The 23,817-nt window shown below is 53.2% G+C and overlaps 1 protein-coding gene, 1 long non-coding RNA gene and 3 other non-coding genes across 11 annotated transcripts; 1 reads left to right on the top strand and 4 right to left on the bottom strand.

Annotated features, from left to right (window-relative positions):
• The first annotated feature begins 3,452 nt into the window (after nt 1-3,452).
• ST6GALNAC2 (ST6 N-acetylgalactosaminide alpha-2,6-sialyltransferase 2) lies at nt 3,453-17,713 on the top strand. Of its 7 annotated transcripts, none has more exons than XM_037808637.1 (10): nt 3,453-3,689; nt 7,102-7,162; nt 8,637-8,726; nt 9,457-9,631; nt 10,220-10,388; nt 10,788-10,926; nt 12,561-12,664; nt 14,334-14,531; nt 15,823-15,922; nt 16,931-17,713. In XM_037808637.1, the coding sequence occupies exons 1-10, from the start codon at nt 3,565-3,567 to the stop codon at nt 17,096-17,098; spliced, it is 1,329 nt and encodes a 442-aa protein (XP_037664565.1). In that variant the 5' UTR covers nt 3,453-3,564; the 3' UTR covers nt 17,099-17,713. The 7 variants fall into 7 exon arrangements, with proteins under 7 accessions (XP_037664565.1, XP_037664571.1, XP_037664568.1 ...); XM_037808643.1 differs by lacking the exon at nt 16,931-17,713 and adding an exon at nt 13,219-13,306 and having other exon boundaries at nt 14,448-14,531; XM_037808639.1 differs by having other exon boundaries at nt 3,455-3,689; nt 14,448-14,531.
• A 2,391-nt stretch (nt 17,714-20,104) lies between these two features.
• LOC119515012 lies at nt 20,105-20,177 on the bottom strand. Its single transcript, XR_005212911.1, has one exon. It is a non-coding gene; the product is annotated as a small nucleolar RNA R38 (small nucleolar RNA).
• Nucleotides 20,178-20,241: 64 nt separating this feature from the next.
• LOC119513436 lies at nt 20,242-23,775 on the bottom strand. The gene is made up of 4 exons (XR_005212633.1): nt 23,640-23,775; nt 23,069-23,147; nt 22,508-22,601; nt 20,242-20,476 (listed from the first exon to the last, which is right to left on the bottom strand). It is a non-coding gene; the product is annotated as an uncharacterized LOC119513436 (long non-coding RNA).
• LOC119515086 lies at nt 20,590-20,673 on the bottom strand. Its single transcript, XR_005212980.1, has one exon. It is a non-coding gene; the product is annotated as a small nucleolar RNA R38 (small nucleolar RNA).
• Nucleotides 22,683-22,760, bottom strand: LOC119515085. The gene has a single exon (XR_005212979.1). It is a non-coding gene; the product is annotated as a small nucleolar RNA R38 (small nucleolar RNA).
• Nucleotides 23,776-23,817: the final 42 nt, after the last annotated feature.

Genomic DNA, 23,817 nt, shown 5'->3' with positions numbered 1-23,817 from the left:
AAGGGGGCCCTGAATAGCAAAATAATCTTGAAAAAGAAGAACAAAGTTGGAGGACTCAAACTTCCTGACATGAGAACTTGCTACAAAACTGCAATAATCAAAACAGTTGCACCATTAAACTGGAAAATATCTGCTCTGTTTGGAATAATGAAGACCCCTGGTGACCCCAGTGGGTGCATTTTCAGTGGCATGGTAGGCAAGGAAGCCAGATGCAGTGAACGGACTTTTCCGCATCAAGAACTTGGATGAAAAGAAATGAGAGTAGCTAGGGAGGGTGCCAGCACAAGAGATTCTTTGTTTGTTTGATTGTTTTTTGTTTTGTTTTGTTTCACTTTGTAGAATAAGAAATCGGGGGCATGTTTATAGACTGAGATAAGGAACCAGGAGAGGGTGAAGGGATGGCTGCTGGAGCAGAGCTGAAGGAGATAGTGGGTAACAGGGAGGCTGCTTTTGATTGTAAGGAGGGACCTGGAGGAACGGAGGTGAGGATGACAATTCTTAATAAATCTGTCACATTTCTGCACCTCTTGTGAGCAGGGTGCTAACTGCCCTTTTGTTGCAAACTGTCTTTTCAGAGATGTTTGGCGTGTTTGCTTACTGTCCAGTATAATAAAGACAATGTCTCCCTACAGGGAAAGGGGCAGGTTCTGGTTCCCTCCACTAGAGTTTCTCAGTTTATTCAAACCCACTGCATATGCAGCATCCACCTGGGATGTGTTCCAGTTTGCTAATGCTGCTGTCATGCAAAATACCAGAAATGGATTGGCTTTTATAAAGGGGGTTTATTTGGTTACAAAGTTACAGTCTTAAAGGCCATAAAAGTGTCCAAGCTAAGGAGTCAACAATAGGGCACCTTCACAGAAGAATGGCTAATGGTGTCTGAAATACCTCTGTTGTCTGGGAAGTCACGTGGCTGGCATCTTCTTCCTTTGCTCCCAGGTTGTGTTTCAAAATGGCTTTCTCCCAGGACATTTCTATCTAGGCATGTGGGGGTATTCTCTTAGTTTCTCCCGGGCAAACTCTGGAGTAGCAAAAGTCTACTTTCAAAATGTCTCTCTCTTGGGTGCAGCAGTGAGCTCCTTCTGTCTGAGCCCTTATAGGGCTCCAGTGGTTTAATTAAGGCCCGTGCTGAATGGGTGGGGCCACACCTCCATGGAAATAATCCAGTCAGAGTTATCACCTGCAGTTGGGTGGGTCACATCTCCATGGAAACAACTTAATCTGATGATCACAACCTAATCAACACTAATTCATCTGCTCCCACAAGATTGCATTAAAGAACACAGCATTCTGGGGGACATAATACACCCAAACTGGCACAGATGCTTACAGTCTCTGTTTCCTCAGAAGTATGACAAGGAGAAGAGGAAGCTTGAGGTAAAAGGCAAAGTTTTGGAACAAAGTTGGAGCTGAACAAGGACAAGGAAATGGCTGGTGTGGAGGGCCCAGCTAAGGCTGAGTTTATGGTGGTACCATACTGCTCTGGAGTGAGATACCCACCAGCAGCATTCAGCCATGTCAGGGAGGGGCAGCACAGAGGCCAGGGCACTGCAAAGGCAGATCAGAGCATGGATCAAGATTCAAGCTTTACTGAACAGAAAGCCAGGGACACAACAGAATATGGATAACCCATGAGAGAGCAACTCAGATTATTACCCATGGGGTCCTGCCTGGGTAGGAAAGAAAGCTTCCAGGAGAGCATTGATAGACTGGGAGAAAATAGAGGAGAAGAGAGGCTGGAGGCCCTGGGAGGCTGAAGACAAGAGGAATGAGAACTCTGGGTGGAAAGATAGCAGGCTTTGATCAGAGGGGAGGTATTGCCATTCTAGGTGTTAGAGTGGACAGGGTCGTTAACACAGGTGGGGGGTGAATCCCACCTAGGAAAAGAGCAAACAGGCCCCCCTCCTTGGGGCTGGAGTCCAGGTAGGTAGAAGATGGGCTGTGGTGGTGACCAAGATTGTAGGTTCGAAGATGGAAAGTTGAAGAAATTAATAGTGAGTACTTCTCTGTTTCTCCATGACGAAAAAGGTGAGGCATTTACTGAGAGTGAAGGACAGGAGTGGGATTTAGGGGCTTAGAATGAGTCTCCAAGGTTTTATTAACCACTGAGGAAATGGGAGACAGTGCTGACCGAGGGATAAGTAACATGCACGGGGATTTCAGCAACTGGAAACCATAAAGACTGAAATGGAAAGAGTTTATTCCATAAATTCTAAGTAGCACCCATCATCAGGGTAGCAAACTGTGCCTCACTCTGCCCAGCAGTCCTGGGGTTAATGGGAAGGAAGGTTTATGTGTGATGCCGCTGGGCCCCACTTACTCCCAGAGGAGGTAAGAGAACTGAGCCTGAACGACCCATTCCTGGCCACAGATACAGGCCCCAGAAAGCTTTTCAGGAAATCTTGCAATTGGAGAATTGCTACACCTAGACTTGCTCTGATATATGAACAGATGAGAGCAGAAAGTATTTGTGGAGGGAGTCAGGCCTCTCACCCTCGCAGGCTCTTGACAGTTGTGCAACTGGGATATTTCACAAGCGTTTGAGGTCTAAGACCCTGGGTACTGCCCACTGGAGAATAAACCGCCCCACCACTGGGCCTTCCTACTGCTCCAGCGCCCTTCCACTCTTGACCAGGAGAGCGCAGCCTGCAGATGTACAGGTGCAAGCACCTCCTCAGCCCCTCACCGTGACGCTGGGGTCCCTGCTGGACTTTTCAGGTGATTTCTCTGCTGTTGAGAGCCCCAGGGTGGCCTCATTTTGAAAAAGGAACACAATCACGCCAAGGATCCTGGCCCTCCAGATAATCACCAGACAAAGGGATGAACAGTGTCACGCCCCACGTCCCCATCCCCACAGGCTTCCTACCTCACCGCCTCCACCTCGAGCCGTCGGGGTTTTCTCCTCTATCCTCGCCCTTCCCTCCCCAGCTCCCTTGGTGAACCGGCCCCTCTTTACACCCGCAGTTCTGGAATGACCCAAAGTCCCAGGGCCAAACCAACAGGTCTTGAGGGCTCTTCCGAGGGGAGCCGAGGGGGACGCTTCCCCGCTGCGCCCCACCAGACGTGGGCGCCGGGAAGCTCCAGGCCCGGGCCGCCGAGCGGCAGTACGCGGTCTCCGCAGCAGGTGGCAGCGTCTCCCCGCGCCCGGCCGACCCCGCCGGCCCTCGGGCGGAGCGCGCCCGCCCTTGACAGTAAGGGGAAAGCGCTCGGGCCAGCCCGGGCTTGCGACGGTCCCGGAACTGGGAGCAGGAGGGCGCACAGAGGCGCGGGTCCGGCTATCGAAGTGACCTCCTGCAGGAGCAGCGCGGAGGGCCGCGGGGGAATCCGGGCGTCGGAACAACACGCCCACCTGCCCGCCCGGCCGCGCGGTCCACAAGGGTGCAGCGGCCTCTGGCTCCTCTGCGGAGAGCAGCAGGGCTGGGAGGTGCCGCGAGGGGAGGGAGGGGGCGGGGACGGGCAGGGCCGGGCAGGTCAGGAGCCGCCTCCGAGAATCCCGCGGTGTCCTCCACGGCCCCGGCCCCTCGGCTCGGGCCGTCGGACGGGGCGCCCGCGGGCCGGGGCTGAATGGGGCTCCCGCGTGGCCCTCTCTTCTGGCTGCTGCTCCTGCTCGCGGCTGCCTGTTCCGGAATCCTCTTCGCCTTGTACTCTTCGGCGACGAAGCGCTACCCGGGGCCCTCCGCCCGGGCCAGGTAAGGGCTGCCGCGCGCCACCAGACGGGAGGGCGCCGGGGCGAGCAGCGCGTGGGGAGGGCGCGCAGCCCAGGGCTTTCCGGCCGCCCGCAGCCTTCGATCCGCCCCTGGGGTGGCTTCCCTCGGGGGCTTGGTCCGCGCGGCCCTTTGTTCCCAGAGGCGGCCCCCCTGGGCTAAATCCGCGCTGCCCGGACCCCACCGCCTCTGACCGGGTCCCCTCGCGCGCCGGCGAACCGCCCGGGACAGCCGTGTATGGTTAATTCACTCCCGTCCTGATTAGGAACACTTTTTATTGTCGACTTTTGTCAGGGTCGCGTGCATCAGGAAAGCTCCAGTCCCGCTGTTGTCGGGAACTCTCCTTTGGTCACGTCAGATTTTGTTCAGCTCTATTTTTTAGGTCAGGGCCCTAAGTCTCCCGGTTTCCAACTTTGCAGGGATCCCCAGTCCGGCTGTGGATCCTTTCCCACTCGCTCTAGATTCTGACCCGCCTCCCGCGCTCCCACCCCACCCACCCCACCCCGTTCCCTTATCTCTGGGCGCTCTATTTGCTCGGGTGTTTATTTTGATAAGCATCGTCTGGGCGCGATCGGGCCTTGGAAACAGGGGCCGCCTCTGGGCTCCATCCAAGGCCCCCTCTATGCGCCTCCTCCCGGGCTCGCCTCCCTCCCGCTTGCCCCGGCGCCTTTCTTTTATTTGTGCCCCACGAGGAGAAACCTGAGCGCTGCCCTTGGCAGGTGATGGTTCCAGGTACTCAAGAAGCCTCGAAAAGGATTCAGGTTTACTTCTGGGAGGTGGAGCCGGTCCAGGGTCTGGGTTTGGGAGGCCCCTAGGGCATCCACAGGCCACACTTTGGAGGTGCTGCTTGGCCCAGCCTGTTCCATCTGCAACATTTGCATTTTCTCAGTTGCAACTCTTGATGCCTCACAAAGCCTTGTCCTGGGCATAATGGGTTAACAACAAAATTAGTGTCTGCTCTCAGGAGAGGAGGGAGAAGGACACATCCAAATGTGCAAAGCAATAGGAAGCCAAGTTGCAAATGATTTTGAGTTGAGGCCGCTTAGAAGGAAGGGCGCTCTTTGGTTACCAAGTATCGGTGCAGACAGAAAACGTGTAATGAGAAGGATTGAAAGGGTTCAGTGTATAAAGGAAGTGGATACTTGTCAATTTTCTGTGAAGTTGTTTAAAAACACAAATTCAGCATCCTTTGAAAGTTTCTAATACAACTTTAAACATGAAGTTTATTGTAAAGTCATAATCCTCAACAAAGCTCTATTTATTTATCTATTACTTTTAAGATCCTTCGTCTTTTAGAAATCTAATACAATGCAAGAAACTGCCCACTTCCATTGCTTCTCGGTGATGTTTTAAGCTGTAGTTTAAATTCCAAGGGGAACAGGTCAGGACTGGAACCTCGCTGGAGGAGGTGGATATTTAAGTCTGGGAAAGAGGCTGGGTGGGAAGGGGGGTGGCATCCCAGGCTGTGTGACAGATCCAAGCCAGGACTGCACACACACTTGCCTGGCCAGGCTGCTGAGTGCAGCAAGAAGAGAGTCAAAAGGGTGGCTGGGCCAGGGTCTACGGAATCCCAGAACCCAAGAAGGCCACGTTAGGGAGTGGAATCTAGTCTGCGAATTTACTCACGATTCTGAATCAGTTGTTTCCAGATAGGGGGATTGTCTATACCTGGTAAAAAAAAAAAAAAAAAAAAAAAAAAAAAAAAAATTAAGAAGGGGCAGGGGTGAGGATTGCCATAGGGCTGCTAGTTACAACCTCTTGGCAACATTACTTCATTTTAAAAAGGGAATTTTGGGGTCAAAAAATGTAGAAGAATATGATCTAAGGTGAATACATTTAGTTTTATGAAAAATGCACGACAGTCCTTATTTCTTCTTGGGCTGATAAAACTTCCTGGAGGGGTGTGCAGAGCTGGCCCTTGTCGCCACTCAGATTCCTAAAAGGGAGGGGGCTGGCAGGATGGGAGGGTGAGGGGCTGGGAGAAGTGCCTGAGCACCCCGAAGCAGCAAAGTTGAATGTCAAGGGGACGGTCCCCATCAGCCCTGTGACACTCGGCCTCAAATCTGCCTGGCTCAGTAGTTCTTTGACCCAAGGTTCTCAGGCCTGACTGCACCTAAGAATCACCTGAGGAGGCTGTAAAACGCACCCTGCCCAGCTCCCCTCCCCAGGCCAATCTGAGCAGAATCTCAGGGGTGGGGCCTGGGCATGGGTGTTTTTCAAGTGCTCCTGGGTGGAGGTTTTCCTGGGCAGCCTATGCGAGTTCCTCTGCAGAGGCAGGTCATCTTGTGCCCGGGGTAGGAGAAGTGGGCAGAGCTCTGGGATTATGTGGGTGGACAAGAGGGAGAAAGGGAGGACTGGGGGAAGGGCCCATCCCTGCTCTGTCTGACCTGCCCCTCCAGGTCTTGCTGGAAACCTGAGGCAGATCACAGGCTTCCTGGTGACTCAGTCTGTCTTAGCACCTAGCAGCAAGTGACAAGAGGCCTTTGTTTCCCTTGAAAATGGCCATTGAACACTCAGGTTGCTCATTCCACTAATCCACCTCCACCTGCTCTTTGTGGGTGCTGGAGAGAGGGGGTGATCTGGGACAAGCCTTACCACCTTTTGAATAGGCAAGTGTCCCGATTCTTTCCTTTCTGTTTGCTCTCTGCCCCATGCCGGGGCCACCTGGCACCGGGGGTTAGGTAACACTAGCCCTATTAGCTAGAAGGGACACTAATGATAGAGACGGGTCCAAGGTACTTTCCCTTCCTCCTTTAGGTAACAGTAGTTGACACCCAGAGGGTACCACTTACAGGAGATTATAGAGATTCTCTCTTTGAACGCTCCCAAAAGTCTGAAGAACTCAGTCTGATTATCTCCGCTGTGCAGGTGCAGAGCTTAAGGTTCCAAGAAGTCAAGGAACTTGCCCGAGATCACACCCCTGGCAAATGGTAGAGCCGGGATAGAAACCCAGGGAGCTGGGATCGTGGGGCACAACCCACCCCAAGGGGCAGGGAGTCCGAGTCATACTGGACCTAACCCTGCCCCCGTGGCCTTGGCACGGGGACCCCTCAGATGGTCACAATTCCAGGGAGATGGCTGTCTTTCCTTAGAGGTGGCCCTATTTTAACCACCATCCTACCCCACCTATAAACTCTGCATTTCTGCTGCTCACTTAGGGGTGTCTTGAATTCTGGGTTTATAAAGATGGGCAGAACATAATAAAGCAGCGGTGTTTTGTGTGCCCAAAGTGAGAGGCAGGGGTGAGAATCAGAGCATAGAAGTAGAACTATCAAAAGGATGGACCCTGTCAGCTGGGAGCTCAGGGAGTTGGCCCAGGAGATCGAGGGGGCAGGTTGGACCCACTGATGGGCAAGACCCAGCCAGACCCCTGCTTTCCTTCTGCCTTCTCCCCCAGGGACGCCACATCACCTCAAGCATTGTTTGGACCCAAAGCCTCGAAAGCTGGTGCAAGAAAGGTACAGTGGTTGGCTACTCCAGGCGTTTTGAGCATCCTTGTGTTAGAGGGGAGGAGGGGAAAGGAGCAGGGCAAACTAGAACATTCTCATGGGAGTGCTGGGTGTGAGCTCTCTGGAACCCCTCAAGCTTCAAGTGCAGAGGAGCTGAGCAACCCACGGGTCAGGGCTTCTCAGAACTGACCATGGAGGTTTCCTAAACCCCAGTAACAGAGAAGAGTGAATAAATACACTTTGATCCAGCCTAAAAGTTGGGGGGAGTCATGATTTATCTTTTAAAAAAGTTCTGTGAATTTTGCATCCTGCTCCATAAAAAGTGTCTTTTTACTTACCGTGGAGCAGACTCCAAGTCCTGGGGATGCTCTGTGTTTGCTAAGGCTTTGAGAGTGCTCGGGGCTCTTTAACTGGAGTAGCCACCTGGAGGCTGCAGCACATTCCCACACAAGCCTCCCCGCAGCCCCTGGAGCAAACCGAGGCCCAGAAAGGCCAGGTGCTTGCTCAGGATCACCCAGGGAATTGGGGTGCAAGTGGGGTTTGAGCCTCTGGTCTAGCCCCGGAGCCTGGCTCTGGACCCTCGTGCCCACAGCCTCCACCCCAGGCTCTGTGTGCCGTGGTAGAGAAGCAGGGAGATGAAGGTGTGGTTCTAGATTAGCAGAGGTTCAAGAGTTGTTTTCAATGCCCGAGAGACTGAACCAGGATGAGTTGACAGAGGCCTCAGGCAGAAAGACTTTGCTCCATGCAAAAGCTCAGTTGCAGCTGAGCTGGTCAGGGACAGCCCGTGCAGCCATGGCAGATGGTCCCACCATCTGGAGAGCTGAGGCCCAAAGGTTGAAAAGAGGCCTCGAGCATCTTATGAGTGCTTGGACTAGGGTATGGTTAAGTTGCCTAAAGTCTTTCCACCCTGAGCTGCTTAATGCTGATTGATAGATAACCCCACCTGGTTTAGAAAAAGGAGTTGCGGTGAATCTGGGACCCATGTCAGAAGGCAAAGGCATGAAAATAGAATAAAACAATGGAACAGGTAAAGGAAAATAAAGGTAGGAAAACAAGACAATGTCAGATGAGTGCATGGCCAGGTTGCCATGAAGTGTAAGACATGGGCTGCAATTCTGGCTCTGAGCCTTTCCTGATACCCAGACCTGAAGATTTCTTTCCTGGAGTATCATAAAGAAGGCCCTGGTAACATCTCTATGATAAACTGAATAGTAAATAAGTGCAGTCAGTTGTGTCGTAATGCTTGTTTTGAAGCCATGAATTTGTCCCAACAAGATTGATAGATTAGGAAACAATTTGAACCTTACACAAATTTCACATTTGCTTATGTGTGATCTTCTTGGGGAGAAATATACCCAGCTGAACTGAGCTGCGTAGGTGTACACAAAATGCACACACATGCACCTCACAAATCCATCGGGACCTAGTTTGCCACAAGCACACCCATCCGTTCCTGGTGTTACAGCTTTCCGTCCCATTCCAGACAACCCTCCTTGCACCACTTCACCCTAATGCACAAGCCACCATCCTTCCACCACCCACTTCCACAAGCAAACTTCAAGCTTTTTCCCAGGTAAAGCGCCATCATTTTCAGCAATATTTATGTATTTCTTAACCATTTAGTACAGTTAAAACTGTGCTGCCATCTCTATTAGGCTCCTATCTTGTGTTTTATGTGTCACTCACAAAGTGTTTGAGTGCTATGTTACTAATCCCATTTTCCCCCTAAACCTTGTGGTTTCAGTTGCATGTGATTGCACAATAATTTTGGGGCACTCCTGTGTCACCTTATAGCAGAAATGACTGTACCACTGTTTCCTGCATCGTGCTTCGATCAAATCAAGGAACAGCTTAACAAAGAGCTTGGGTGGGTCGTATCAGCAGCATTGGCTTCTGAGCCCACCCTAACCCAGTAAGTGGCTGTGTGGCCACTTACATCTGCAGAGACCCTGTTTCCAAATAAGGCCACGTGTTTTTCTGGAACCAAGTCAATCAAGCACAAGCCCAGAGTTGGGCTCCTCCACTGAAGGGTCAGGCAGGTTGTACCCAGTGACTGGAAAACACCCCAAAGTTTCCCCAAATGGGAGGTGAATGGTCTGACAGGCCACGGGGATTTGGCCTCCAGAGGGGGAAGTATTGGGTGGGGTAAACCCAGAAAGCTCTCTGACCCCCCTGGGACCCTGGACCGCAGGCCACTCGGCTCACAAATCCTGGGCTGGGGGAACGGCAGCTCCTCTCTCCCTCCCTCCCCTCCCATGGGGTCTCTGGGCCCCCCACTCAGCCCCGTTAACTTCTCCCCACAGAGGCAGCACTGCCACCACCCCCTTTACCTCACCATTCAGCGGGACCCCCACTTCCAGGGCCTGTTTGATCTCTCCACTCCGGTGCTGCTGTGGGGGGAGCTCTTCACCCAGGAGCTCTGGGACAGGCTGAGCCGGCACAAAGCCCCCTACGGCTGGCAGGGGCTCTCCCACCAAGGTACGCTGGCCCCCACTGCTGCCCTTAACCCTTCCGCCTCCACTCCCCCTCCTCCCACTCTCAGCCAGGCAGGTGCTCCCTGTCATCCCTCCTCCCCAGGGGGCCTTCCCTCCTCCGCCCCAGGCACGGGGGTCAGTGAGAGGGCAGTGGCTGGCCCGCAGAGGGGCTCTCCCCATCTGGTGACCCCCTGGCACGAAAGGCTCCAGCGTCCAAAGGTGGCCGAGGACAGGGGCTCCAGGTTGCTACATCCTGTCCCGGAGCCCCCTCAGCATTAAATCCACCCTCACTCCCACAATTTCTCAGATCATTTTCTTTTGAAATATACACAGCCCTGGGAGGACCAGTTATTCTGAGTTTTGAGGAGGTCGAGGCCTTTGGAGTCCCGGGCACAGCCAGGTCCCCTTCTCCACCTTCTGCTTCTTGGTTCTCAGCCCCTCCCCACCCACCCTCCACCCTACCTGCTGCCCAGGCAGGGGCTTCTGCTCAGGCCTCAGGTGAGCTGGACCCCAGAGCCAGAGGGTCCGCGGAAGGCCCGGGGACGCTCCCACCCCCACCCCAGCTCACAGCTCCCCCCTGGTCCTGGCGCAGCCATCGCCTCCACCCTGACCCTCCTGAACGGCTCTGGGAACGCCAAGCTCTTCGCCGCCTCCGGGGAGCCGCCCCCAGGCTGCGTGCGGTGCGCTGTGGTGGGGAACGGAGGCATCCTGAACGGCTCCCGCCAGGGCCTGCACATCGACACCCACGACTACGTGTTCAGGTGGGAGGGCAGGGGCCGGGGAGGAGGGGCGGAGGGGCTGGGCGGGCAGCCGGCCTCAGCCAGGCCCGGGAGCATCTTCCATGCTGGGCCCAGGCAGCTGGAGGGGCGGCTGGAGGGGCGGCAGGCATGGGTGCACACAGGCAAGCAGGGGGCCCTGAAGACAGAGCGTGGGTGTCCCCCTGCCCAGGGGACCCGGGCAGAGGCGCCACCAGGGCCCGACTAGCCCACGACCCAGGGAGTGGCTTGAGGTCTGAAGGAGGGAGGGCTGGGGCTGCCGAGCGCGGAGGGGGCTGTCTGGGCAGGGGCACGGGGACGGGCATGGGGTCCATGGGGATGGCAGTGAACGCAGACAGCCTACTCTTCCTGTGAGGAGGCTGATGGGCCTCTGTTTCGGCCCAGACTCAATGGAGCTGTGATCAAAGGCTTTGAACACGACGTGGGCACCAAGACCTCATTCTACGGTTTCACGGTGAACACCATGAAAAACTCCCTCATCTCCTACTGGAACCTCGGCTTCACCTCCGTACCACAGGGCCAGGTGAGGCCTCCGGGGGGCACACCAGGGTCGCTGCTGTTCCTGGAGCCCCCTCCGTGAGTGGGCCAGGGGGGCCACAAACCCTGGTGCTGTGGATGGAGAGGAGCCTGGCTGCCCAGGATGGAGCCGTGGAGGCAGAAAGAGGATCTGGTCAAGGCCTGTCTGTCGGTTTAGGTGGCTAGGACTCACCTGGAACATGGATCATCAACAGCTAATGTTTACTGAAGGTTTACTGCGTGTCAGGCATTTAATATCTTTCACGTCAAGCACATTCTACAGGAGTGGAGACTAAAGCTCAGTGTCCAGTTTCATTCAGCAAGGAAGCAGTAGGGCCCGGTTCCCATCCAGACAGCCCACCCCAGAGCTCCTGGTCCTTGGTGGGGATCAGCCTGCCGTGGCTCACGCTATCCCCAGCATTGTGCGGGGTGCGTGCTGAGTCATCCCAGAAGCCCTGGGTGGGACCATCACGTCCACTTGCAGATGGCAAAGCTGAGGCTCTGAGAGGTTCGGGGACATGGCCCAGGCCACATGCCTAGAATTAGAAACCAGGCCCCTTGGCCACACTGCTAGGGTTGTTCCGTGTCCCCATGCTGCCCACCAGAAGAGTAAACGTGTGAGCTTTGGAATTCTCACAACAGCTCTGTGCAGAAAATGCTAAGTGTTTGGAAACTGTGGTTCAGAGAGGCCGAGGAGCGTGCCCGAGGCCACAGCTAGCCAGGGGGGCAGCCAGAATTGGAGCCACTTTGCTGGCCTCCGGGCTCTTTCACCCACGTGTAGTTGCCATCATACTGTGCTTCTGCTCCCAATTGTTCTGGGTGCCGCCCGTAGTTAGGGAGAACTCAGATAGGAAATTCTAAGGCATTCGATAGGCTGGGTTGGGTGTTCTAGAAGCTTCCTCCTCTGATCAGGGAATTTAGGGATGTCTTTTCCATAGTGTTTATGTCACCGAGTCCTCACTGTGGAACCTCTCTTAGCTCATGATAGAACAAGACGGGGCAGCTTCATTTCTGGCGTGGCCATAGCACTTGTATGAATTATCTCTTGCTGCGTAACAAATTGCCCCAGTACTTTAAACAACAAACATTTAGGTCACCACACAGTTTCTGTAGAAGGGTGAGGAACTGGAGAGCACCTTACAGGAATGGCTCTGGCCCTGGGTCTCTGGGGTGGTTGCAGTCAGGATTGGCAGAGGCTGAAGTCATCCAAAGGCTAGAGTGGGGCGCTGGAGTCCCCCCACTCCAGATGGCTCACTCACAGGCCATTGCCCCGTGGGCTGCTCTGTGGGTTCTAGAGTGTCCTCACCACATGGCAGCCAACATCCCCCAGGACAAGCAATCCCAGGACGGGCAAGGAGGCCGCAGTGCCTTTTATGAGGAGTCCCCAAAACCACACACGACTTCAACTTTTTATTAAAAAGAAGTTCACAAACACATGGCAATGAGGCTTCTCCTCTTAGAGGAGTAGCAAAGGGTTGTGAACATATCTTCAAACCACCACAACACCTGAGGGTGGGAATCAAAGGCTTACTTGGGGAGTTCTCGCGTCAGGCAGGTGGCAGGGCTGGCTGCGGGGTCCTGAGGAGGAGCCAAGCATGGTGGTGCTGCCCTGGGGGCTCAGCGTGTCTCTCACCCCGACAGGACCTGCGCTACATCTTCATCCCCTCCAACATCCGCGACTACGTGATGCTGAGATCGGCCATTCTGGGTGTGCCTGTCCCTGAGGGGCCTGATGAAGGGGACATGTGAGCTGCCAAGTGGGGGGTGGTGTGATGCTGGGATAGAGGGTGGGGTAAGGCCATGGCCATGCCCCTGGCTCCCGGGGTGAAGGGCAGCGAGGGAAGGAGGGTCATAACCCAGTGGGGCTTCTCGAGGCATGTGAGAAAATCCCCAAGAACTCAACAGAGCGTTGGGGTTTATGCTTTTATTTTATGTCCTCAGAAATTCCAGGTGGCCCTCCTGGCTCCCAGTAACACTCTTGCTGCTGGAGGGGTAGCTTTGCCCGGGGGAGTAAGGGCCCGGCCGGCCTGCTTTGGGCTGCCTTCTCCATAACCAGCCCTGCTGCCCAAGGACACAGAGAGCAGTTACAGGGCCCCGGCCACAGCAGGGTCTGCTCTCCTGCAGAGCACATTGTTTCTGGAAACTGAGAGAAGGGACCAGGATGCAGGCCGCTCAGCCTGGCAGGCTCCCTTCCCAGGGCCCGGCCTGGGAAACAGAGAGCGGGCTCTGTCGGCCAGTTTCCTGCAAAGTGGGGACAGAGGATGCTTTGTCTTTTCTCTCCCACCTTCCTGCCCGGCAGGCCTCTGTCCAACTCCTTTGACCCATGTCCTGGCCCTCCTCGTCTGAACCTTCTCCCTGATGTTCCGAGACAATTTCCTGCCCCCGTGGTATGGTCCTGAGAAATCCAGGCCGAACCCATGGCCAGGCTGAGCTGCTCTCGGAAGCCCCCTTCCCACCTAGCTCAGTGCCCTCGACACATCTCTCAGGGTTAAGTCCTCCCCAGCCAGGCCCTGGCCCTGCCCCAGCCTGGCGATGACCCAACAATTCTCAGCTGTGATGCGGGGGCCCGGGTGGGCTCTGTGACCCAGGAGGCACTGGACCCTTGAGGGGGCTGGCTCCAAGACAGCGAGGGGGCCGAAATCCCTCCTAACACCAATGAGCTCCCCCTCCCACACCCCTAATCCGTCCCCCACCCAGTCCCCCTCCCAGTCCCGCTCCAACCACTTCGCCGGCAACCCCGGCCAGCAGCCCTACGCCAACGCCAGCGGCTCGGCCCCCTCGCCTTCCCCAGGCCGGGGGGGCTCTTCCCGCCCCCCCTCCCACCCCGCCACCCCTAACGCCTCGCAGCCCTCCTCCCGTGCCTCCTCCCTGACCCCCAGCCCTCACGTCCAACATGTGCCCCGCGGGGCCGCCCAGGCGTCCACTCCACCAGCCTCCAAGTCTCCCTCCCAGTCGGGCTTGAAGACCCTCTCCCGAAACCCCTCCCAGAACCCCCCTGTGCCCCCTGCCAGGTCCCCCTCCCACAGCCCTTCCGGCTCGGCCTCCTTCATAGGGCCCATTCGGGGCATCCCCTCCTTCATCGCCCCCTACGTGCCCCGCTTCCTGAAGGAGCCCCCCTTCTTCCAGCCCCCCACAGTGCCGCTCCCCCAAAACCAGTGCTTCCCTTGCTCCTTCCCCTGCCCGCGCCCCCCACCCCCGCCGCCCCCTGACTCTCTCTACCTGCCCCTCCTCCCCCCACCCCCCCACCTCCCCAGCGTCAACTGCTCCTACCCGACGCCCCCATCCCTGTTCACGCCCCCGTCCTCCCTCTCCTACTCCCTGCCTTCCGAGGTCCTGCTGGGAGGGAAGCCCCACGTGGTGCCCACCGTCCTGCCCGCCACCTTCTACACCCCCTTCTCCCGCTACTACTCCCAGCCCCGGCCCCACCGCTCCTCCTACCGCCGGCGCGCCGGCCTGCCCCTCGCCCCGCTCTCCAGCGGGCAGTACGACGGGTCGACCCGCTCTGTCCACTTCTTTCGTGGGTCCTAGGCCTCAGAGCTATTTCGGACCAGGAGCCTCTGCCAGTAAATTCAAGCTGCTCCATCCAGACTTCATCCGCTACCTGACAGAGAGGTAAGGCGAGCAGACGGGTGGTGAGCGGACGAGTGACGAGGGGATGGGGGACCTGGAGGAACAGGCCCCTTTTCACAGCTGAAACCCATTCCCTCTCATTTACACCTGTCCCCCATCACCAGGTCCCTTCCCACAAGCCCCAGTGGCAGGAGGTCACCTGCATGGAGCGCTAAGCGCCCAGGGCAGCACTGGGCCCTTTAGAACGTTCCATTCACAACTGACCCTAATACCTCGAAGCTGCTGTTGTAGGGCAGTCAAGGTCCACAGGGAGTGGACAGGAAACTCAAGAAACTCAAATTAGGAGAATTCAAGTTGGGGTGTGGGGGAAGCATGAGGTGTAGGCTTTTAGGGGCAGAGTTGCCATCACCTTCAGGCCCAAACACAGCCAGCCCGAGGGGCCCCACAAGGAGGAGCCCGAGGGGACCCACAGCCTGGCCTCCCTCTCCTGCCCGGGCTTCACAGTGGTTCTATGGAAACCCATGGGGGAGCCCCTAGGGGCAGGCCAGTGGTTTAAGTGGACATCTGGCCATGACTGCAGACATTTCTGGTTTCACAAGGAGAGGATGAGTGCCGCTGGCAGGGAGGCCAGGGATGCCGCTAAACATCCTGCAGTGCAGGACAGCCCCCGCCACAGAGCACAGGCCTCCCCACCCACCACGTCAATGGTATCGAGGTTGAAGACCCCTGCTGTGGCCCGTGGAGACCAGCACCCCAGGACAGAGCAGATGGGGAAGGGTGGCGAGGGAGCCTGTAGGGCAAACTGCAGCTGTGCAGCACAGCCATCCCCCCATAACACCAGCTGGGGGTGAGGTTGCTGGGAATCCGGCACCGAGGGCAGAGCCCATGACCCCCCAGCTGTGCCCTGGCTCGGGGCTGAGTGTGGGTGCCGTCACGCCAGGGAGCTGGTCATGGGCCACACTCCCTCCTCTCTTACACAACTCCTCTTGGCCAAGTCCGGTGGGAGAGAGAACTTAGGTCTCAGGCTGCAAGAAAGGGGGGGCCCCTCTGCTCTAGGGGCCAGAGAGGGGAACCGGCTAGAGTGGGGAGAAAGGGGGAAGGGCCTCGCTGTGGTTCTTGGCTGGGCAGGTTTTATTCCAACCGATGATTTTGGATTTAGGAGTTCACATGTTTTCCCCAAATAGAAAATTGACGGGGATGGCAGTTCCAGGAGTTTTTGAACATTTTCCCACCGACTTGTCCTGTGGTTGTAAAGCATAAGGGCACAAGCATTGAGCTGGCGTGTGTGGCCTAAACCTGTCTCTGGAATTTTAATGCTTCTCTCTACTTCCAGGTTTTTGAAATCAAAGTTGATAAACACAAATTTTGGAGACCTATATATGCCGAGTACTGGGGCCCTCATGCTGCTAACAGCATTGCACACCTGTGACCAGGTAAAGGGAACCCAGGTGTGAATGGAATGTGATTTGATCCCTGATGTCCCTTCCGGGCAACTGTCACTCCCAGACCTGAGACTCTTGGCCTCTGTCCTCTGGGAAAGGATTCCCCAGCCACAGGAGCGATGGGTCTGGAGAAGGCACTGGGAGGAGCGTCACTGCTGCTCTGCCCCCAGGGTCCTTTAGAGGACAGCTCCTAGGCCAGCACTGCCCTTCCGTCCACACCCGCTGCCCCAGTGCTTCCGTCTTTGACTTCCTCTTCCCCAATGCAGCAGCTCTAGATGGTATTTAAGGCGCAAATGATCCATCCTTCAAATGACTTCTGAAAGCAAAATCTTCTCAGTGGAACTGGGTAGGGACATCCTTTTATGGGAGCATTCCAGAATCGGGGTGAGGAAGTGGGTTTAGCCTTCCACACACAAATACACACAAAACTTTGAAATCTCTGTAGGAGACGCTACGTTTGGGAGCGTTGCCCGCAGGGAGGCAGAGAGGTGGAGCAGCAGTTTCCAAGGCAAGGCGGTGGCCATGCCAAAACCAGTACAGGCACTGGAGGGCAGATGCCATCCCATGGCGCTGCCCAATTTGAAAGCAGAAATGTCTTATCTAGTCTACCTGTAGGATGGGACACAGGTAGTTACGGGCTTTTGCCTCCATCCTTTCATAGCCTACCAATGAAGACCATGGGTTTGGAGTCAGACAGACTTGGGTCCAAGACCCAGCTCTGCCAACTCACCAGCTGTGTGACTGGGGACATGTTTGTTTGCCTCTCTGAGCCTGTTCATTTGGAAAATGGGAATAATACCTACTTCAGATTGCTGGAAGACTAGGGAGAGAAAATTTGAATTAAGACCACACTGCCTGATGCTAGTGTGGGCCATTACTACTCTTTATCTGCCTCTTCACACAAGGTTCAGAGGAGGGTGGGCCAGGCCTTTCTAAATTCATGTCACTTCACACAGTAGGTGCTCAATAAATGCTAACTTGGTGACTATCCTTGAACAGGTTAGTGCCTACGGATTCATCACAAGCAACTACCGGAAATTTTCTGAACACTATTACGACCGAAAAAAGAGACCACTGATATTCTACGTGAACCACGACCTGCTTCTGGAAGCCGCCCTGTGGAAGGACCTCCACAAGGCAGGCATCATTCAGCTGTACCAGCGCTGACCCTGAAGACCCCGAGCCCCCTGTTCTTGCAGAGCTGTGGCTCTCACCCCCTCCAGTGCCCAAGCCTTTTTCATCTGTTCAACCTACGGAGAGGGGCTCCAACTCCCCACCTGCTTCTTCCCAACAGGGGACGTAAAAACCGTCATCAAAGCCTGTTCAGGGTGGGGTGTGCCACGTTGTCCCGGGCTCATCCGAGGAAAGTCCCGGGCTCATCTGAGGAAAGTCCTTCCTGGGTCGGAGAAAAATAGTTTGGCTGGATTGAGTTTTAAATTGAAGATAACACTCCCAAGATGTGACCCTCACCGGCAAGGACAGGCGTTCCTCTGAGCTGAGCCACTTTAAGATCGTCCATGGAGCGATTCAGGGCCTATCAGTTAACCAAGACCCAGCAGCAGCCAAGGTGAATGCACTGCCCGGCCAAGATCACCCACCGGCTAAGTCAACGTCAACCCTACCCAGCAACCAGCGCCAACCTTCAACTTGAGAAGTCTTAAGAACATGATCAATTCACTTCTACCCCATGAAGTGGGGGAAGGCAACCCCCATGACAATGTGGGAGCCCAAAAGGCAGAATGTAATTTGAGACTAGATAATTGCATAAATGATGAACGACCACTGTGTCTTGTTTGTGTTGGGGGAAGCAGAGGAAGCATGTAAAATGCAAGGTGTTAGAATTCAAGAACCATGGGAAAATTCTGGGTATCAATGGGGGTCAATTGCAGGGAAGTCTACCAGCCACTGAGGGAAATTCCCTTAGGGATATACTACCACCTTATCACCAAAAAGTATGACACTATTGATCTGGCCGTTTCCATGGTTTTTGGAAGGCTGACATCATCAGCACACTTAACAGGAGGGATGAACTCGGTCATCAGAATCAAGACTACTTCTGAAATTCAGAAACCTCTTATGGATATTTGGACTGTAATGACTAAAGCAAGCTCCTTGGGAAACCACAGCACCCTGCCATGGCAATCAGGAGAGAACTACTCATCCATAGGCCACACCTGACCCTCAGGCTCAAGGCTAGCAGGGTCCCGTGTTCCTCTGGATAGAAGCCTTCAGTTGCCCCAATAGTCACAGGGCATTCTGGGACCTCAAATGGCTCATTTAGTAAAGAATCCCGCGTGTCTTAGTAACCCAGCATTGCCCAAACTCAGGGCCTCTGACCCCTCCCTTTTATCCATGACAATTATTTTCTCCACCGTCAAATCTGTTTGTAGGTTACAACCCATTAGTGGGGTATAGAATCAGTGTAGTGGATAACTAAAATAGGACATGTCACCTTGCCTTCTGTGCAGTTGGGGTGTTTTCTGAAGCTTTTCATTTACAATAATGTGTACTGAGTCACAGGGAAAATATCCTTACTATGGATCTCAAAGTCAAAAAACACTATGCTAGTGAGTCAAGTGCAACTTTATTCATACTTCAAAATTTAAACCCAAGACACACAACTTCGTAGGTAACCCACTGAGAAATGTTTATCTAGGCTGAGCATCTGTTCCCCTTAGACGTCCCCAAACAGGTGTACACGTTAATTACTCTCCCTTTATACCCGCTGCAGCTCTGCCTGTCCCCGCCAGGCCGCCTAGCTCAGAACGCTCTTAGTTACACCCTTATTCACTGACTGCCAAAGGTTTTCTGGGATAATCTCATTGCTGAATTCCTTGGCTACTTCTGAAAATGAGGCACAAAAGAGCTCTTAGACGGTTCTCCCTTTTGACTTCTAAGTTATTAGTGACTGGCAGCAGGGGCAGCGCCGGGCCAGTCTCACCTGGCATCACTGGGTGACAACCTGTGAAACAGAAGGAGAGTAATTGGAAATAACAGATGATTAAATGGTTCAAAACTGAAAGCTGAACGTAAAGGAAAATTTAGAGGGGAAAAAGGGCAATCCACCCAAGGACCGCTCATTCTAACAGTTTGGGGGCGTTATGTTTGTGTCAGTGTGGAGGGGCAAGGTCCAGGCACTATCAAATACATCCAACAGTTTCAAGGCAGGCCGAGGAGGTCCAAGATGATTCCACATGGCAGCCTGTTCAAAGGAGATGATGCAGCCTCTCGGTAAGTGGACAGAACAAAGCTTCCACAAAGCATTAGCGATATTTTTACTCAACCCCCATCTGGATGTGAAATCTGAAGTCAAACCTAAAGGTTTGCTTGAGTTCTCTGCACAGGAGTCAAGTCTCCTCAGAAGTAGACTATAACCACGGAAGCCCACTTTCCCCACTTGCTAACATGCCTTTTCACTTCGTTTTACTGACTGGCTGTAAGCTGCTGGGGCCAGTTTTCGTGCTCATTAGATCTCACCCCAAATACAGCTTCCTTGGTGACCAAACAAAATGTGGCTTTAGCTATAGAGTCCATACACATCTCTCTCCTTTTCAGCAGAAAAGAAAGCCACTCGCTCTGTGCCCATTTGCAGCCTGGCATCTAAGTGAAAACAAAGCCAGACCCTCTAAAGTGCCACTTTGCTTCCCTCTCGCACGCCAGCCAGCCCTGCCTTTCAGCCAGGATACACACTGAACTTGAGAGCGCCCAAGTGCTGGAAACCAAACAGCTCCACCAATGCCAGGGGAGCCCTTGTGAATGTCAGGATCCTGGCCCATGGTGCAGAAAGGTCAGAGGCATAAGCATTCCCACCGCACAAACTGGCACACACTTTACATTCCTGTCCCAGCGTCAAAGAGCTCATTCATTTTCTTGAGATATGTGACAAGCACCCTTTCATTCCACAGCAAGAGCATAAACCAAATCCTGGGTACTTGCCCATTTCTGCCACCCCTCAGTTCCTGCAGGACACCTCAGAGCCTGTTCCCTCAGAGCTGTCAATTGAGGGGCCCTGAGCCTGACAGAAGGGCAACCGCACCACTGGTTTTCAAATTTTACAGGGACGATGCGGTCGACCAAGAATTCGACAGGCTAGTCACAATTCCTTCATAGTCCATTCAATCTGGTCCCTTATAAAGCCTGAGCCTCTTTTTAAGAGCATGGGGCAAAACCCTAATAAGCCTCAGAATAGATTACTTTCCCTCAGTCAAGCTTTTCAGACAGGGATAACTAAACATCACAGGCTTGCGGGGCTTCTTAGGGGCAGAATATAAATATAAAGTCTACAAATCAAGGGGAATCATTGCACTCGCCTCAGGCAAAGCAGTTCACAGTTCTGTCTTGCACACCGCAGGCACCACCATGCAGCATCACCTGAAGTCCAGGGCAGGGAAGACAGGTAACTATGCTCCACCCAAGCCTGTCGGGAAGGTCTCTGCTTACGGGCACAACAAACACTCCACTCCTGTCTGGTCCAGCTTGTGGGCAGCTGATGGCGTGGCTGCTAGTCAGGTCCTTTCACCCCCAAAACTGAGGCTGGGAGAGCACCTGGTGAGGGGGAAAAATGAAAAAAAAATTCTACTCAAGAAGACATACACAGATAACGCTCAGCACTCCCTTTAAAATCAGGCCCGATTTTCCTATAAAGCCATATGGTAAAGCTGAGTTTCAGACATCCAAGCTCCACATGGGAAGGCCATTCTCTGCCTTCAGACAGGGATAACTCTTCATCATCATCAACTCAGCTCCTGCCAACCTGCCAGCCACAGCCCTGGCACCCACAGCACACCCTACCTTATTTCCTTACTCAATGTTTCTTTACTCCCCTTGTGAAACCTCAGTCCATCCTGCCTACTTTATTAGTCTGCATTCCCTCAAAGGCAAAACAGGTTTTTTTTTTTCATCTCCCATCCAGTACGTACTAGAAGTACCCAGTGTCCCAGACCTGGCACATAAGGTTCCTTAGCCCTTTGGAAGGGAAGGTCACTCTTCGCACAGATTTATCTAGTCTACGTTATAGTGTGTCAGTAAAATGCCTGAGACAGTACGGGTCACCCGTCATTTTAGCCAGCCTATTGAAGGCCAGCTGCACAAACAGTTCCTGCTGCCAAGAGGCAGCAACATCACACAAGGTCATTTCTTCACTCACCTGTGTGTACAAAATACCCTGCAGAGCAGAGCATGCACGTGACTTAGTTTTTTAAGATAGAGGATTATAGACCTGCCTTGAGAGCTACTTAAAAATAGCCAGCACTGTAATCTTGCTGTAATAATATCCTTCAGCTAAAAGCAGATCAGGTCATCTAATTGTTCCTACATGCCCATTCTTGCACTGGCCACAACTTGATTACTGGGTGCCACTCCAGAACCACTCTCACCCATGGCTGGAGGTGATGCCCAGGAATGTGTTTTAATACTTTGTAGGTGGTTCTGATGTGTAGCCAGTTTTGAAGACGACTAACACAGTCATTGCCCCCCCCCTTTTTTCATTTCAGGTTTATTGAGATATATGTATATACCCTACAGACATCCACAGTGTACAATTATCCATAGTACCATCATCACCAAAATCAATATTGAACATTTTCATTACTCCAAAAGAAAAAAAAAAAGCATAAAAATACAAGTAAAGAACACCCAAAACATCCCAGTCCCCCATTATTCATTTAATTTTTGTTTCCACTTTCTACCCATCTGTCCATACACTGAGATGAAGGAAGTGTGAGCCACAAGGTTTTCACAATCACAATCACGCCATGTAAGCTACATAGTTATGCAATTGTCTTCAAAAATCAAGGCTACTAGGTTGTGGTTCAATAGTTTCAGGTATTTCCTTCTAGCTATTCAATACACTAAAAACTAAACATGGCTATCTATATAACACATAATTCAATGACTAAACCAAGTCATTATGCTCCCCACCCCTCACCCCCTTTTAAAAAAACAAAGAAACTTAAGCTTTGGTGCAGTTACCTGGTGACATCTGAAACTAGAACCTAGATCTCAAATTAATCCAAATTAATCTCAACCTCGGCCCTGCTGACATTTTGGGCAGGTGATACTTTGTTGTGGGGAGCTCTCCAGAGCACTGTCAGATGTTTAGCAGTTTCCATGAATTCTGCTCACTGGGTGTCAGTAACACTGCTAACAGCACTCCCTAACCTCCCCCCCCCCCCACCGCACCCACCGTAATGCCCATGGTTGGGAACCACTGTCTAACTCAGTATGACCCACTGGACTGTTTCAGAGAGCCCAGCTTTTACATAAACAATCATAAGGTCCAGACTTCAAAGAGAACCTGAGCTCAACCCCAGCCTTGTTACTAACTAGCTGTGTAACAGGGCATGCGAACCAAGCCTCAATTTTCTCAGAGTGGAGAAAATGCTATCTACCTCCCACAGGGAGGGAGTGCCTGGGTGGAGCGCCTGGCAGGGGGCCAGGTAGGGATGCTTGCTGTTTGTTTCCCTTATCTGGGCAGTCACAACCCTGGCAGACCCACACTTCCCCAAATCTAACAAACCAACACTTAAAGGGACTAAGACCTATGCAATTCTGTTGAAGAGCTAAAAATAAGCTTACCATTTACAGAAATTCTAACATGAACATCCTTACACTCGACATAGAATGGTCTTCATGCGACTTTGTTCAAAAGTCCACAACCGATACCTTCCATCTGAAAGAGAAATAAGGATAACAAGCTTGACTAAATAGAAACAACCTTAAGGTGCTTATTCTAGAGATCGGTATTAAATAGCTGAGCCTCAGCAAGTCAGACCTCTGCACAAAAGATGTCGTTTCAGACAGGGATAACTTTCAATCATCCTCAGCTCAACAAAAACTTGTTTTCCAAGTGTTCCTTTCATCTTTCTATGCCGCGACATCCATTTTGGTTTCAGTGACACCTAGTGGCCCCAAACTACACTGGCATAGACCTTCCTTTTTTACCATGAAAAGAACTAGCATTCCGTGAATCCTACAATTCCAAGCACATTTTAACATATCCCTAAGCGGACTTGTATGTCAACATGTAGCCAGAGAACTGAACCTAAATTCAGAATAAAGTATGAGGTGGATGAATGTGATAGGCCTTTGCACCATCTCTGCTTCCACCAGGATCCACCTGCACTTATTCTTACTTACTTTAGGGCTCCATCCATCACTTTTAGCTCCAACCTGCAGCTCTTGTTTCTCCCAGTCTCTTCAGGTACCAAAGAAAGGTCTACGAGAGGGAAAAAAATGAGCACATGAGATTCACTGTTTAGAAAAAGAGAAAGAGAGAGGAAGAAATTCATTGTAAAGCTATGGATTTCAAGGCAAAGTCTACTAACACACTTGATGCTGAATGATAATGTGCCACTGCCAGATCTCCTAAGGGCGGACACGGGAGATCCCCAGGGCCTCTAGGTGTTCCCTGACCAGCACCCGGGAGATTGGAGCGATCCCTGTCTCTCAAGAGAAACCCTGGGAAGAACCCCTTCCAGGCAAAGAAAGGCCTGAGCTCATTCCCTCAGTGAAATAAAAATTCTCGCCGTTTGGAAAGCGTTTTCTCCTTCAATATTTCATCTCGTCCCCCGACCACCCTATGAGGGAGACACCGGGCTTATAGTTACTATCCCGCCTCCGAGGAAGCGGAGCCCTGAGAATCAAAATCAGGCCAAGTCTATTAGCGCCATGGCTAGGAAGACTCATCCTCCCATCCCCGCAGCCTTACCCCCGCAAAGGCCAGAGCCTGCACGCCTCGCTCAGCACAGACAACGCCGCCATGACTCCCAGCCACGCGGCCGGCTTCCGAAAGAGCGTGAAGCCGCGCCTGCGCGCAAGTCTCCCCGGCAGTCTCGCAGGCTCTCTCGAGATGTTGAGAAAGGGCTGATGGGAAATGCAGTTCGAGG

Source organism: Choloepus didactylus, chromosome 18, assembly GCF_015220235.1.
Source record: "Choloepus didactylus isolate mChoDid1 chromosome 18, mChoDid1.pri, whole genome shotgun sequence".
Lineage (NCBI taxonomy): Eukaryota > Metazoa > Chordata > Mammalia > Pilosa > Megalonychidae > Choloepus > Choloepus didactylus.
The sequence above is the reverse complement of the archived record's forward strand: the minus strand, read 5'-3'. Positions and strand labels throughout refer to the sequence as shown.